The 16,201-nt window shown below is 36.7% G+C and overlaps 1 protein-coding gene across 1 annotated transcript in view; it reads left to right on the forward strand.

Annotated features, from left to right (window-relative positions):
* Positions 1-16,201, forward strand: part of MYO16 (myosin XVI) — a gene marked incomplete at its 5' end in the record, with an annotated part of 141,922 nt that overhangs the window by 27,937 nt on the left and 97,784 nt on the right. Inside the window, one exon of the mRNA XM_009585881.1 lies at positions 1,859-2,006. Within this exon, the coding sequence (XP_009584176.1) occupies positions 1,859-2,006 (148 nt within the window). The remainder of the gene's footprint in view (positions 1-1,858; positions 2,007-16,201) is intronic.

Here is a 16,201-nt window from a genome sequence, read left to right on the forward strand (position 1 = left end):
ATTAGCAGCTGTATGGTGGCAGGAGCATGACATTCTGGCCTCTAGCCTAGCCAATAGCAACTGCTATGCTTCTGATACACACTCTCACACGCTGAGATCTAACCTGCATAACTTTGCTCAGTTTGCATTGGGCGATACCTTTGAGTCCAAAACTGATTCTGAAAATACTGTTTCAACTATCCCCGTATTTAGAAGTCTTTAAACTCCCACTCTGCCTTCAAATGTCAGTTCTCAGGCATCTGAAGTTGTGCTTCTGCATATGCCTAGAAATGCAACAGTTTTGACTGCAGCGAATAACTTAGTGCTCTTTTATGCTTAATCCCAGCTTTCTTCAAAAAAGTAAAAAAAGAAAAATTCTAAAAAACCATGAGCAGCTCAAAAATGGTGTGTGTTTAGAGAACATACTTACTGTGCTGTAGGATGCATGTACCAGTATTTTCTATCACTGAATGTTCAAGAACTACTTCCAGTTCATAAAGGAAGGAGTCTTAGATGAGTTGGTTGTCATCTAGACTATGGGAAGCTATGGTTTAATATCCTCCTCCGCTTACAGGGTTTCAAAAATATAGCTCCTCCACTGCTGAGAAGTGCACCTTATCCCCTAAACTCAACATACTTTTCCAGGGTAAGGATGCTCGTTAAGACCCTGTGAAAGCTCTGCCATATTGCAGAGACTGAAAAGCATAAAGCTGCAACAGAATGTACTGCATCCTAGTGGTGGGGGTGCTCAGTTGTGTGTGAAGGGACATGCTTCTGGTCTTTGCACCACAGCTAGTATTTAAGCAACGATGAGATAAAGTGTACAAACAGTGGGAACTGGAATCAGGTCCTCACTCACCGGGAGGGCCCTGACCTCTAGCGACAGTTAGGCATTCTCTTGTCCTCTTTAGCCTGCTGCATCTGGAACTGCATGGTGGTGTACGTTCAATGGAGGGCTGAAGAGTAGTCTGCCCAAAATGGTGACTCTCCCTCTGCCTCTTCACAAATACCTCTAAAATGCCTGTAATCTGGTGAAGCAGGTGAATGCATCTGACGGTCCAGTATTTCCTCTGCTTCTGTGCTTTGCCTCTTTCAGAACCTTAGCGGGCCTCGGGTTATGTGTGATCATGTAATCAGCATTTCTGTAGGCAAATCGTGGTCAGGTTCATCCTCCTTCACCTTCTTCCCAGATGTGCCGATTCACGTGGCTTCTCATTTGGCCAGCTCATCATAACCCTTCTGAGATTCCCATGTTTCCCCAGGCACAGGTTAGTGAGCTTGTTGATGACCAGTTCTGCAGAGGATTTGTCTATTTGTAGCCATCTAGAAGTAGCCATCTAGAAGTTAGGTGGTTAATCTAAACTGTTAGTCTGAGCATTCTTGATTGCAAACAGAGAAAGAGGAAATGGTTCCAAGGGCAGTTTTTCCAAGATGTCTCGAATCTCTCTTGCATTTTTCTCTCTCCATTAAGAAGGAGCTTAGAATAGATGCCAATGCTCAGATGGCTACACTTCGGTGAGATGACTAACAACTTGTCTCTTAGAAAGTCTTCCCAAATATGACAACTGGTTCCTCAAATAAGTATAACAGAGTACAAATCAACATCATTATCTTTAAAATTAAGTAATTTAAAATATAATGTAACAAAGTAAGTAAGGTAAGACATTTGTTTCACTAATTTTAATGGAATTAGGGGTTTATATGTGATTTATATAGAAAACCATGGTAGAATGAATGGTAGTATTTTTGATATCATGCTCACCTCAGACTGTTTTATAAGAAACATTGTTCTTCAGTGTTGCAATGATGAATGGTTTAAAATATTTAAGTTTAGAGCAATCAGTATAATGATGAATTTATTTGTTTGTTTCTCAATCAGCTAGGATTTATACATACATGTTGGAGAAGTCTCGTGTCATTATGCAACCTCTCAACCAGAGTAATTTTCATGTTTTTTACTTGATGATGGATGGGCTGTCTGCTGAAGAAAAATACACCCTGTACCTCAGTAATTTGTCTGCACACAGGTAGGAAAACAACTTTATATTTAGTATTAATATTTTTCTTATTTTAGTGCCTCTTTGCTGTTGAGGTCCTTCCTCCAATAGTTAACATTAGTGTCATAACTTTTCAATGAGCTCTGAAATTATTTATTACTGAGTATCTGTTCATGAGGATTTAATTCCGGAGTACACATACACCCTCTTAAGAAGATCAGAGTCTTATATCCATTAGGATTATTGCCTTATAGGAGAAAAAGGAAGGAAACTTATTTTTCCATCTTCTGTGGACTAGAGTAGGTCTTTTTTTTTTTATTTTTGCCACTGATGAAACTTTTTGTCTTCAGGACAGACTGTTTCATTAAAATTAGAGTTTTCTTATGGAATATGTTGATTTTGATGAAATTTTACCATATGTAACTATTTCCATTTTCATTTTGAGATTTACTTTACCTCATATTTATTAAGAAAAACAGAAATGAAGTTTTGACTGCTTTGAAATCAAGGATAGGATTCAACACTCAACACCTAAAATTAGGTCTTTGTGTGTGTCTCCACATAAGCTGGTTGTCTTGGCTCCCATTTGCAATCAAAGCAGATTGAGTCTCTACTCAGCTCTATGTGGAGTTACATGTAGATTTGTGCTTCGGGGTGAACTGAACCACATTTATGGCTTCATAAACTGTGATGACTACGTCCCCTTTAACAGTAAAAGCTTAAATATAAAAAGCTGTATATAGACACCCAAATGTAGTGTGTCTAAGGCTGAATACACTCCAAATGTTTAATATAACTGGAAGGTTTTGGGGATATCTCAAAGTTTATTAATTCAAATTCTTTTGGAATGAAAACATATTCCCGATTTAGATCATTTGGATTTCTTTCTTCAGTCTTTCCGAGGTGATTCCTAAGAAATATCACTGAAATGAGAGAAGCCTATTTGGCATTAATGATCTTCTCTTAAATTGGCTAAGTTTATAATGAGTATAGTGAGTAGCTGTAAAAAGACCAATAGTAATTAAAATGATATAAAATTAGTGTTTTGAGTTTTTCATATCTAAGCCTTTTTCCCATGGATTTTTCTCTCAACTTTTCTATCTTCCACTCTGGTTAGTACTTGAATAAAATAGTATTCCTAGATTTGGGGCCTGTAAATAGAAAGATACCACATTAATTTTTGCAGAAAAAACTTACTTGATTCTGATTTTTTCTTAAACACAAGTCTTCAGACTACCGCTGTTTGCACTTCTGGTATTATACAAAATAGTGTAATGCACTAGCTCTGAACACACCTGAGGCTAAGTTGCTGTACTAAAAATGACCCACTTCAAAGGGGGGGAGGGGAAGATTTAAATACTATGTTTTAAATCCTTTGAAGGCTTTGAAGACCAAAAGGATTCTGAGCTCTCGATCATTAATTTATTCCTCTTCTAGCAAAAGTTGTTTGGAATCACTTAGTTTATTCAGAAAATGAAAGAGTTTGAAGTCACTTTGCAAGAAGCTGCAACGGGAAAGAACCTTAGCAAAAACCTGAATAATTAGATTCACATGAACTAAGCTTTATCTGATAAGATATCTGATAAGCATCCAAAAGGAACAAATAGTATTTTTAAATAGATCTCTGAACATTGCAGTGCCAACTCTTTAAAAATAATTTATAGCTGAACGTTTGCATAAAGCTGCTCTTATCAATAAAGCTTTGCTTTGGTTACATAGAGTAGATTGTATCTTGCATTATTGAGGGAGAGTTTGGGCCAAATATTTCTTACCTTAAACTCCTGAGTGTAGTAGTTCAGTGGGCCAGATCTTTCTTGGTTGATAGAGTTAAACTAGAGGGGAATTTCTACAACATCAAACTCATACATGAATCAGAAAGCAGTATTTGGCCTCTGTTATAAATTCATGATTTCTGGCTTAGTCAAATTTTGATGAGATCATATCATTCTGGTAACATCAATAAGTGAATTTGTCATGTTTGCTTTAAGCAAGTGTAATCTTGACTCTAATAGAAAATTTAATTAGATAACAGGCCTTTTGAAAATATAGGTGGTTCATGCTCAACTGTTCTTTGATAATTTTTCTGTTCCTCTTCACGTTGTTTAATATTGCACCTTTATGTAGAAGATTGAACAATCGTAGTAAATAATGGCTGTTAAGATCACAAGATACCCCTATTTTTTCATTGTTTGCTTAAGCCATTGCAATATGAGAAATGAGATATAGCATTGGTTTTTTATTCTCATTTTAAATAAAACTTAAAGAGTCAAAGTAGTATTTTTAATAGTGGTTATTGTTAGACTTGATGCTGTAAAAGGTGAGAGGTAGTTCATGTATTAAGCAGTATATAATCCTGGATTAAGAGTTAATGTAAATAACTAAAAGGGGAAATCCCTCCCCTTTGGAGTCACTGAGAGTTTCAGTAAGGCTGGGGTTTCACCCCAATGTGCAGGTTGTAATTCTGTGGTGTTTAATGCCATCCTGAGAGGGAGATTGAGCTCAGAAGCTTGAATGTATGTTCTTGCAAGCATTATGACTGGTAGGGCAGTGTATGAAGACAAATAACTGGCCACTTTCTATTGAACCTCTATACAACTAGGATCTTAAAATAGCAAGCCATCTAAATCTATGTAGGGAGGGATCTGAATGAATACATCTCCCACCGTATCTGCATGTGGATCATGATGGATAAAGACAGAAGCAATTCCTGAAAGGTAAGATCATTTTTCAAGATTTAGCAGGGGAGCATATCAGAAATGGAGAGAGAGTCTTGAAAGGGCAAGTCAAGGCTTTTTGATTGACAACAAGTACTCCCATGTGTTCATTATATTCAGAAGCTGATTTTTATCAGCAGATCCTTGATTGAAATTTCCAAAATTTTTATTAATTTGGCGTGTTTCAAAAGAACTGCAGAACTTTGTTTATCTTGATGATGACGTGTAATACAGAGAGATTAGAGATTTGAAGTTAAATTCTCAATTTGCTCTTGACTTACTCTTGATTTTTTTTGCTAGGTGCAGATACAGTCCATTACTGTAAGCATTGCTTTTCTGGAATGTGAAGTTTGTGAAGTTTAGCCTCATAACAAGAGTATGTACTAGCTTTTCTAGCACATTAAGTTTAGCCTCATAGTTACAGTAGGTACTACCTCACTGATGAATCTTGCAACCAAAGCGAAACCGAGAGCAAAGAAGAGAGGTGCCAATGGTGATAGATCAGCTTGCAAATGGACTTCAACTCTGGTGAAGAAAGGGTACTAAAAGGAGAGATCAGAAAGACAGGAAAGAAAAAATGTGGGAAAAAGCTTACAGAAAAAAGAGGAAAGACCTGCTTTTATTATTAGGGGCCAGTTGCTTCATATTAGCATTGATATTCCAAAGCTGTAATATATATAACAATATAAGAATGTCTTTGTGTAATAGGTATATGTAAGATACTCAAACATACTGTCATTAAAAATCATGTAATTACATTTGTATATGTATATTAGAAACATAGCTTAAGGCCACTTAACTATAGAAAATGGTTTCAGAAATGATGGTGGGTTTGGCAGCTGTTCAACCTGATGTCACCATTTTCAGTTTAAACAAGGTTGCTAGTTCTCCTAATTGATTGTACTGTTATGGCTTTTGGTAGCGTAGGCAAACTGATACAATGCTCTCAGTATTGCAAGGTGATTCTGACACACGTTTTTTAGTCCTCCCTTGTAATGTCAGATTTTTGTCACCCAACATTTATAGGTTGAAATATACTGCTTGTAAATAAGCTGTGTGTGTAAAACTAAACAACTTCAATCTGGGGAAAATGTTAATATACACATTCATGCAGAAGCTGGACTGTAGTCAGGGAGTGCATTTTGTGTTTGTATTTTCAGACTGCTATTCTCAGATGTGCAAAACTTTCCTTCCTCCCATAGAACAATGATGTCCACTGCAGTGTATGCTCTCTCTGCCTCTGCTGTTTCTCCCACCCCTTAAAAAGCAGTGAAACTCTTCTGCAACAATAGCCATAGATCAGTTCACAGAACTGGTGTATCTTCTTTTACAGTATTTCAGTGCAGGTGCCCTCTTCACTGTCAATAACAAAAACCTTCTGTTAATTGCATGTATAGAGTAGTAATTTTAGTGAAGTGATTGAGTTTCTCATTAAAATCTAAACTGACCAGAACCTCTTTGCTTGATCATTGAGGAAATCATTCCCAACTCTAAAGGATAAGGCTGATCTTCAAAAGGGGCTTGGAGATTACAGTGCGGGAAAGTGGATGGTATAGAAAAGATCCCAGTAGACATTTTTCAGAGGCATTAAGTGCAAAGCCTTATGTCTGATTTTGTGTGTGTTTCCAGTCATCATCTGTTCTAACAAGAACTAATACAATGTGTGCAAAATGGTGATTATTCTAGCACAAGAGTTCAAGATGAGAATTTTCAAGACTCTGAGTGGCCACTTACTCCAACTTTCCCCAATTCAACATACTTAGGAGGTAGCCTCTTTGTTTTCTAACTGCTATAGGTATAAAGCCAGGAAGACATTGCATGTTTCCATGCCTTCTCTCTTTCTTTTCTTTCCTTTTGTCTTTGGATGCAATTTTTCTTTCCAATCGTTCGATTATTTTCTCATTTAAAATGCAACAGAAAGAAATATCAATCTTGAAAATAACAGTTTTCCATATCTGTGCCATTTGTCTACAAATGTAGCTGTGGCAGTCTAATGATACGAGGTAAATTCATAGAGAAAGGTTGTTTTTTTAATTAGTCCCACATAATTGGAAAAACAGACATTTTAGGGATGTTCCAGTCCTCTGATGTTCCATGCTTTTTCCTTGTATTCATGCCTGACAGATCACTTTTTTCCTCATAGATACTCACTTTGATTTAAACTTTCAGTACCCCCATAAAGCCCAGCTGTGCCCATAAAGATTCACAGGGGTGGTTACACAACACCATTTTGATCCCTTTGCTTCACAAATTACCTGTTGCTGATATCTGTGTCTGATGACGAGAGGGAAATACAAACAAGTGTTAGACCTGTCTTACAAAATAGGTTGGATCTAAATACTGTGAATGAAATAACTAGATCTGGAAGAGTTACGTCAGATTTTCCCACGGGTGGTAGTCCTGCTGGAATAATAATTTCTATATGAAGTGCCAAGTTACATCACTTTACCAAACTGCCATTAGACTTTGTGTGCTGAAACTCAGCATAAGTTAGTTGTACCAAAATTCTCAGTCTCACCCCAATAAAGTCTAGTGTTGAGGCTCTATGAACTTCACTGTTGAGGATCAACATTGTTTTAAAATTCTGCTGACAAAATAAAGCTCCAGGCAATCAGGAAAGTGGCATTCATTGTATTTAAATTTAGGAGAAAGGTAAAGATGAGACTCGGAGGTTCCTCAGCTTTTCCATTGTGGGAGGTATGGGCACAGGAGGGGAGAAAAGCTGTGACAGGAGATGTTAGGCTTACCATCCCTGCAGCTGAATGGCCATGACGGTCAAGTCCTTCTAGTTCTACTTGGCCAAAACCCCTTCCTAATTCTTCTGTGCAAATACTGGCAGCCTATCATTTCTACTTTTCTTTAAGTATTATCTCTTCTCAGACACATCCGGGGAAATCATACCAGGTGAGACTTTCAAACCTTGAAATCATTCTCAAATGCTAGCAACAGTTTTGCTAGGCCTCCTTTGAGTTGTGAGTTTTCAGTGCCTTGTCCAGGATGTAGGCGACTCTGTGTAATGGCCAGAGAGGAGCCAGCGCAGGTGCTGCCCTGCACGGGCAGAGGAGCAGGGAGACGAGGGTGGCAGTGGGGCAGGGCCCTCACCCTCCTGGCACATCCCTATGGAACCCAGCAGGTCCAGGGATGATCAGTGGGGTCAGACACTGCCCAGAGAGCTGGGCAGGGCCATGGGGATGGGGACAGGATGAGACCAGGCGGGGACATGAACCCACAGGTGGGGGTCAGGGGGCTCTGTGGCTGGGCACAGGCATGGCTGACCCCAGGTCAGGCCAGTACCAAGGCCCAACACCTGAGCTCAAAAGGCGCTTCTGAGCCAAGGAGGTGTCCCAAAAAGGCTTCTTGCACAGCCCAGGCAGCTAAACCCTTGAGGGGGCAGAGGGCATTCAGGACCCCTGCAGAATCATAAAAGAACCTTCATCAATTTTTAATGAGAGTTAATGAATATCTATTTTTTTTCCCACATTATCAAAAACCAGCTAAATCTTCAAACTTCTCTATTAATTGCTTTCCTTTGCATATGTATATCTTCTTCAATACATGTATTTTCTTTAGCATATTGCCTGTAAACTTGTACTTAATTAACACTTTCAATACACGGCAGCTCTTGTGGCAACTATTAAGCTTATGATTTGTAGTTTGTCTGTCACGCCTAAGATTTTTTTGCTATGGATCTTTTGGCATTTAAGTTCTTAGTAAAGATGTGAATGAAGAAGAGGGAAAACCTGAATCAGTTTCCCACTTCCTTTTCCTTTCCCAACCTATTTTTTATCTTGCATTAAATCGTACAGATAACTTATCACTCGTTTCTACTTTCTTTATGTTCATTTTCCTGTACTTAGCACTGACGACCCTACTAAAACATGAACAAAGACCTTCAAAAATTAGAAGTGCACTTGATATTTTACAGAGGATAAGGAATTTTAAAGACTGGATGACTATGTATAGGTGATTCTCAAAGGCTGTGTCTCAAAGGCAGAAATTTATCATCTTGCTATTATCCTACTCCAACATACTTCTTTTGTAGTGAATGCTGAGTAGAAAGTTAATTTTCAAATTATTATACTGGAATTATTCTAGAAAAAGTTTTACCTTGCCAAAAGTAAGTCTGGAGCACTCTGAGAAAAAGTTGTCTGAGAAAAAGTTGTCTGTCTTTGGGTATCCAAGCTAAATTCAATCTCATATCTAATACAATTGATTTCTTTTTTATTTTTTTTTTTTCCTGCTTGTAAACATTTTGCATAACAGCTGAGGGGTTTAGGGGTGAAGCTTAGATTATTGTGAAATAAGGTTTTATGAGACATTTTCTAGAATCATTAGAATTTTAAAAAATATTTCTTAGAGGTTCAAAGGCAACATGTATTTTTTTTGCTTTCTTATATCTCAGGTGTCTCAAAGTAATATACCTTGAATTTATGTGTGCATGCACATGTATAGACATACCAAATGTATTTATACTCAACTTTTTTTCCATTTCTCTGCTTCTTCTTTTCCATTTTCTCTCTTCTCTTCCAAAGGTCTCTTAAATTGGAAACAAACATTCAAGTTCTGGTTGAACAAGTAAATCTGTATTTTTTTGGTACCGTGCAAGTTTTCCTGTCCTAACTTGATTACATGCAGCACATTCCTTTTCTCCAAAAAGCTTGCATTTTAAATACATTAACACTTAAAAGACAAAGCAGTGTTACACATAGCGCAAGCTATGTATATTAGCATGCCTAGACAGCAAAGGACCATTGGGGTATAAAGACTTTTCAGGCACGCTTGACAAACTTTCTAAATAATGGGGTAATGTGAAGATGCAGTTTCAAACACAGATTGCAAAAACTGAGGGAGTTAACTCTCAGTTAATTTTGCTGGAATTCGTTTCAGTACAATAAGTAAATATGGATAGGTGAAGCCCTAAGTAGAAGTGAAAATAGTTTGGTTTTGTTTTTTTTTTTTTTTACTACGTGGTAGCAAATAATATAAAAATTATATATTTCAATCAGTTTACATCTTCCTGATATGAATTACTTGTATGTCAGCTGTCTAGTGAAAAGCTTTAACTGTGAACGTTTGTTTCTTAGCTATCCTCATACAATACTACTGTGAAAATCTGATTCGCAACCGGTAGTACTACTTTAAGGACAAGATCTGTAGATTCCGAATGAAATGAGGCAATTCCATTTACTTAGATTCCAGTGAGATCTGACAGCTAAACTACACCAGCTATTTATTAGAAAGTTAATGGAGAGAGAAGAAGCAGATATATTTGTCTGAGATTCTGGAGCAGGTTTAAACTTGCTTCAGTGAGTTTTATATCTGTGTAACTTCAACACTAGAAGAATTGTCTAAATTTTTTCTCTTGTCTTTTGCTTTTTTATTGTTTTTGTTTTGTTTACTTTTGCTGCATACTATTTATTTTTTTCCTGTTTACCCTGTATTTACTGATGTCTGAATTTTTTCACTGATTTTTTTTGAGGCTGAACCTTCTTCGCTGCGTGTATAACATATGCATATTCCAGCAAAATGCGCTTTCACATTGTTCTCTTTAATGTGTTTTTCCCTATCCTCTTATACCTTCAGCCTCCACTTCCCTTTTATTTCAACTGGTAACAGTCTTTACACCAGTATTCTTACCGTCTTCAATTTTCCTTTGTCTTCCTCATTCATGCAGGTTTTCTGAGTAGATAGGGTTCATGAGATTATTCAATTTGTTTGAAATTCAGGCTCCATTAATCTCTTGGAACACGATCTTCAAGCATCAGTGTTGTTCTTTACACTTCAAAGAAGGAAGAGTTGAGAGGCAACACTAGTAAATTACTTATGTGGGTGATTTTTTTATGCTGGATAGTAATAATCATGACTAACTCACTTATTTTTGTTGAGGATGGACACAAGAAAAAGTACTTTATGTTGTATTAAGATACATCTTCATGTTTTACAGTGATACTGGTTAACCAGAACTAATTTTATCTAATCCTAATGTAACATTTTAAAATACATGTTTTCAGATATATCTAAGATCGAAAAATACAACAAAGTGTAACTAAGTTTGGGGGTTTTTTGCATCCAATATTGATTTTTTAAAGTGTTACTTTGTGGTCTAATTCATCTCATTTTTCTTATTCATGTACTTTATTTCTGTTCAGCTAAGCTTTTAGGCTTAGTCTTTCATATTTTAGGTTTAGTCTCTTATAATTTCGGCGTAGACTCTCATATTTTCATGAAAATTAGCTGGAACCCTAAGCAGCCTGTTAGTGTGCAGAAGCTAAGAAATTTTTCAGTGTTTTTTAACAGGGCAGGTATAATGACTGGACCATGTAGACTAAAACTTCCTCCCTAAGATCATCACTGTGCACCTTAATATTCAGGAAATAGCTAGCAATAGTGTCAGTGTTAAAGTTAATATTATACAGTATCTTTCTGAAAATTGACTACATTTCCTCTATCTTCAACCCCCTCTTTCTGTGAGATATTTGTGGATAGTTGTGTCCTACAAGATACATTACTGGGAGGTTAGCATTGCAATTACGGAAGATATAATCAGGATCACAGCTTAGGTTTTCAAAACAAAACTGAAATATTCATTTGTGTCATCTGCTTTATTTTGCAAATTAAGTGGTTATTTTTCTATTTGCAGATACCTACACCTCATGCATAAAGTATACCTCTATGTTATTAACTTTATTTCACAATATTTGTTTTGAGTATCTGGCTGTGCAGTTGTTTTGAGTGGTTCATCCTGAATTCAGGGTTAGTTACATACACACCTGCACACTTGCGTTCTAATTACATGTCAAGATATCCAAAACAGTATTTTTCTACTTGAAAGCAGAGGTACCTTAGCTTTGGATTTTGATGTTTAATTTCTTTATTCCAGTTTTGACATTAGCTGCTTTTGACATTACTGTCCTTTATTCCCAAAGGATCCTTTAAGAAAATATAGCTCCAGTGACGTTTAATAATCATTAATTTACATGAAAGCCAAGAATAATTTTTTTTAACAAAGTAAAAGTAGTAAAATAAGTCTGAGACTTAGCTCAGTGTCTTTGTCTTAGGTGCCCAGTGGACTTGTTGTTTGTCTGGCTTTCAGAATAAATACTATAGAAATTCTGCTTCGTTCGAGAGTGTAAATCTGAAACTCATATTCCTCTGGGTATTTTCTTTCATTTGATGTTAACAATCCCATCTTCATTGTGTTATTCTTCATACATATTGATTGAATAGTGGCAGAGGATGTACAGCACTCCATTGGCAGGCTCTCAGAGGTAAAGAAATCACTCATTATGATTACCTCTCTTTTCAACAACTGTTTTTCGCTCCATCATAATTCTGACAAGCCGAAGGTGTAGAACTAACTGTGTGTAAATGAACATATGACATGTTTTTTTCAGGAATAAATTGTATGTTTAGAGTGGTATGGTAGAGCCAAGGCACTCCTCCTTGTATTTCTGTATTGTCCTAAAGGAACTCAGATATCTGGTAGTCTTTGGTATTTTACATTCTCTCGGTGCCAGTGAGGAGTTTGGAACAGAAAAAATAACATCAGACCATATAAAAACACTTTGACTTTTGCCTTTTTATAGCTCTAGTCAGTTTAGTTCTGCATGTTTAGTTTTAATCCATGAACTTGCGTTTACTTCATTTGACATGGCATGATACCATTTGCTATTTCTTTGATTGAGAGAGACTTTGTCTTTCTTGTCTCCTTTGGGGTGAGCGTGATATAGAAACACATGCAGAAAATAAGAGGAGAATAATCTGTCTGTGGCATGAAAGATAAAGAGTAGGAGGCAGGAAAAAATGAAATCTGTTTAATTCAAGAGAAAGAAACAAACTTGGTAATTAAGAGCACCATGATCTATAGAGTCTACTGAGGACAGAACATACATCTGTCTTAGTTTTAATAGAAAACTAAACATACAGTAAGACATTGTTTGGAATAAATTGCTTGAAATGTAGAAAGAAAATGCAAAAATAAATATAACATGAACCAGATGACCTTCCAATTTGTTGTGAATTCTGTTGATGAGTATCTTATACCTTAAAGTTTCTGGGCCAAGTTCAACCTTTTGTTAGAAAAAAGAAAACTCCAGAGATGTGTGGAAGTTATATATATAGAGAGATGTTAAATTTGGTCCTCTGTTGAAGAAATTAAGTGCTGACTGTTTAGACAGGCCACCAGTATTTCATGTCAGACTGAAAACGGATGTAGCTCCAGCAGATGAAATTTCCGTAGGAACCCTAGCTTAAAAGTAGATGTGATTACTCACTTATAAAAATGGTAGAGGACCTCATTTGGCTTTTATTTTAAGTACAAAATATGTCTCTGCACTTTATTAGGATGCTAATCGTCTCATATATGGGAGGAGAATCAGTGGATTCAGCTCCTGAAACCACTTAGCTATTACATTGCATAAATCTAGAGTGATAATATAGTTCTGCAATTTATATTTCAAAAGTTACTCATAGAATCATCCTGATACAATTACCGTGGATGAATTTCCAGTCAGGAATGGGTCATTTAAGAAACACTTATTGGCATACAGAAGCCCCAGTCATTGAACCCAACTCATCTCAACTTAATGTTAAATCTAAGAGAGACAATACCTCTCACCGTTGTTTGAACTTACTGTCTTCACTGAGCTCCCTGAGCTAGCTTGAATTTTTCACTGCGCTGGAGTAACTTTACAGTTACTCTAGCCAACTCTCTTTGGGAAAGTCAGGCAAGGTCAACCCAAAGTGTAGCATAGTTTTCTTCCTGTAGTTCTTTCACTAATCATAACTCAAAATAACCTCTACACTGAGGTTAAACCTGATTGTATCAGGTTAGTGCCATTCACAATTTCCTTTGATTCCTGCCGGATTTGCACACAGATTTTTTGTAGTTAAAATATAACTACTCAAACTGAGTTTCGTCTAAAGCCTACAAGTAACCAAAGTCTTCTGAATATGTTAATTGAGTGCCAATGACCAGAAGACATTAGGATCTCAGTTTTATACAGCTTCTAAAAATGGCAGCTCCATCAGTCTTGGCTTCTAAAATTATTTTATGCAATATAATGCATAGACAGAATGGTGCAGGAATATCTTGTACTGACTCACCCATTACCCAGATGATCTTTGGAACTTCTTTATTCTACATATAGGTCTTGTTTATCTCCAGTTAGTTTATGACACATCTCTTGGAATCACGGCACAAAGTGTTATTGCTGCAGCTTACTACAGTACAACATAAATCATATGAAACTTGATGTACTCAGTGGCTGATATCAAAAGTAAACAAAAATAGTTTCAAGTATAGTTTCAATAGTTTCAAGTCACCTTTGACTGGCAGCCAACAGATGTAAAATAGTACAGGGGTATTTGGGATGCTTAATGATTTTCACACATACATTAGCCTATCTACCCAGGGAAAGCTGTATTTTTATCAGATCTGTGCAAACAGCACTCTGGATCAGACAAGGAGACACACTGGGGAGAGCTGAATGGGAGTAGTTCAGAGTGCTTCAAGGAAGAAACATGCATGAGGTTCTGTGCTTCCTAACGCGCCATTTTGGTCTGTGCTAGTAAGGCCTCTGCTTATCTGATTTGAAGTTTCAACATTTCTTGAATAGTAGTAATACAGGTGAGGAAAAAAAAATCCCGTTTGCACAAAGAACTATGCAAATCAAGAAAGTCCTCCGAAATAAAAAAACTTAGTAGAAATTTTCTGCTGACTAAAATGATGGAAAAGAGCAGTGAAGCAATGTAGAAATACCATGTGACAAACAAACTGCATTTGTAACCATAATTACAGAGAAGTGTAATTTATGGCTTATGACAAATGCTGGCACCTTCTAATTTCTGCTTTACCCTTTACGAAATTTTAACATAACCGAATGATTAAATGGCTAGAAATCAGTTTACCAAACTGGTGTTGCAGTTTAGTATTAGACTTACACAGTGATTGCAGTGTTTGTTTTGACACTGGTACACTGACACCAGTTTCATGATCTGTTTTGTTCACCCAGGATGAGGATTACGAAGACTAAGAACAGTGCTAATAATTTGTAAAAAAAACATCTGTGGCCTTTCACAGTAAAAATGAATAATGAAAACAATACTATTAAATAGGAAAATAATTTATTTAGTGGAATAATTTGTTGGAAAACAATTGGAGACTGTCCTATGTCATTAGAATTTTCCAGTACTGAATAAAACACAGAGAAAGTCTGTATGACCCTTCTTTGATATGTTTTTCTATTGAAATCATTGTTCGCTTGGGCTTTATTTTCTATCACTTTCCTGTCCCAAATCCAGATGGGTTAAAACTGCTACTGCTAGAGACTGTACATTTTTATCCTACTATTTCTTAGTATTTCTTTGTGTCTGCTTCTGTATAAGTCATGTCTTTAGTTTCAGGTGCAGCTAGAGAAATCAGATTCACTATTAGAGATGCATCTGTACTTTCTTGTACCTGCAGTCCTTTCCCCGTTTCCATCATGCTCTCAGTGATTGCTTTCCCACTATATTTTCATCTCCATTATGTATATTTGCCGTATTTCCATACCTAATCCCCTGTTTAAACAGGACTCCTCAATCAGGTAGCAATTAAGAGGAATGGAGCAGCATCTAAGAAAATATGTACTATGATGAATTTAACTTCAGTGAGTATGTTATGAAGTTAGGTGGGTCCTTAAGTCAAAATTGGAACAAATGGGAACATCTTATCAAATTCTATGGTTCTGTAGTTTATTCTGGAGCCTGTTTTTTAAACATGCAATTATAATCCTCTCCAATCTCTTCCCGTTCCAGCTTCCCATATATCTTAGGGAAAAAAAAGAGCTACTCCGAGGCATAATTTATTCTGCTATCATCTTTCTTCTGTGTTTATTTTATTTTATTTTATTTTATTTTATTTTATTATTTCATTTTATTTCGAAAACAATGCATTTTGATACAACCCTAGCTGCCGACAGAATTAAATTGCACAAACAGCAAATCCCTATGTGTAAGCACAGTGTGGATTTTAGCAATAAATCTCAACAGGGAATCTCTTTGTCCCATTTGGATGCACAGACTGTGGAAGTAGTGACGTAAATCTCCAAATTCTCTTGATTTAGAAAGGCCAGTTCTTTTTATACAGTGTAAAGTCTGTAACTTCAGCACATAAGTAACCTACTTAGATGCAGCCCTTCAATCAAGTTCTCAATGTGCAACCTGTAAAGTTTACTTCAGGTTTGCTGAGCATACAGCTTATGGGTCTTTACTACTTTCTGCCTTATGAGAGGCAATGGAAGACAGCATGGGGAATTTAATGTCAGAAGTAGTTCATTTGGAGCTCTCATCCGGCATGATTTTACTGGGAGGGCTGAGAAGACGTGAGAAACACACACACACACATCTATCCTATTCCCATTTTTGGCTGTCCTGGAACACACTTGGGACAGAAATGGGTCCCGGGGCAGGGGGAGGCAAAGCAGGTCTTGCTGAGCATGGGAGAGCTGCCGTGAATTCTCTGTAACTGAA

Source organism: Fulmarus glacialis, unplaced genomic scaffold (assembly GCF_000690835.1).
Source record: "Fulmarus glacialis isolate BGI_N327 unplaced genomic scaffold, ASM69083v1 scaffold5389, whole genome shotgun sequence".
NCBI classification, from domain to species: Eukaryota; Metazoa; Chordata; class Aves; order Procellariiformes; family Procellariidae; genus Fulmarus; species Fulmarus glacialis.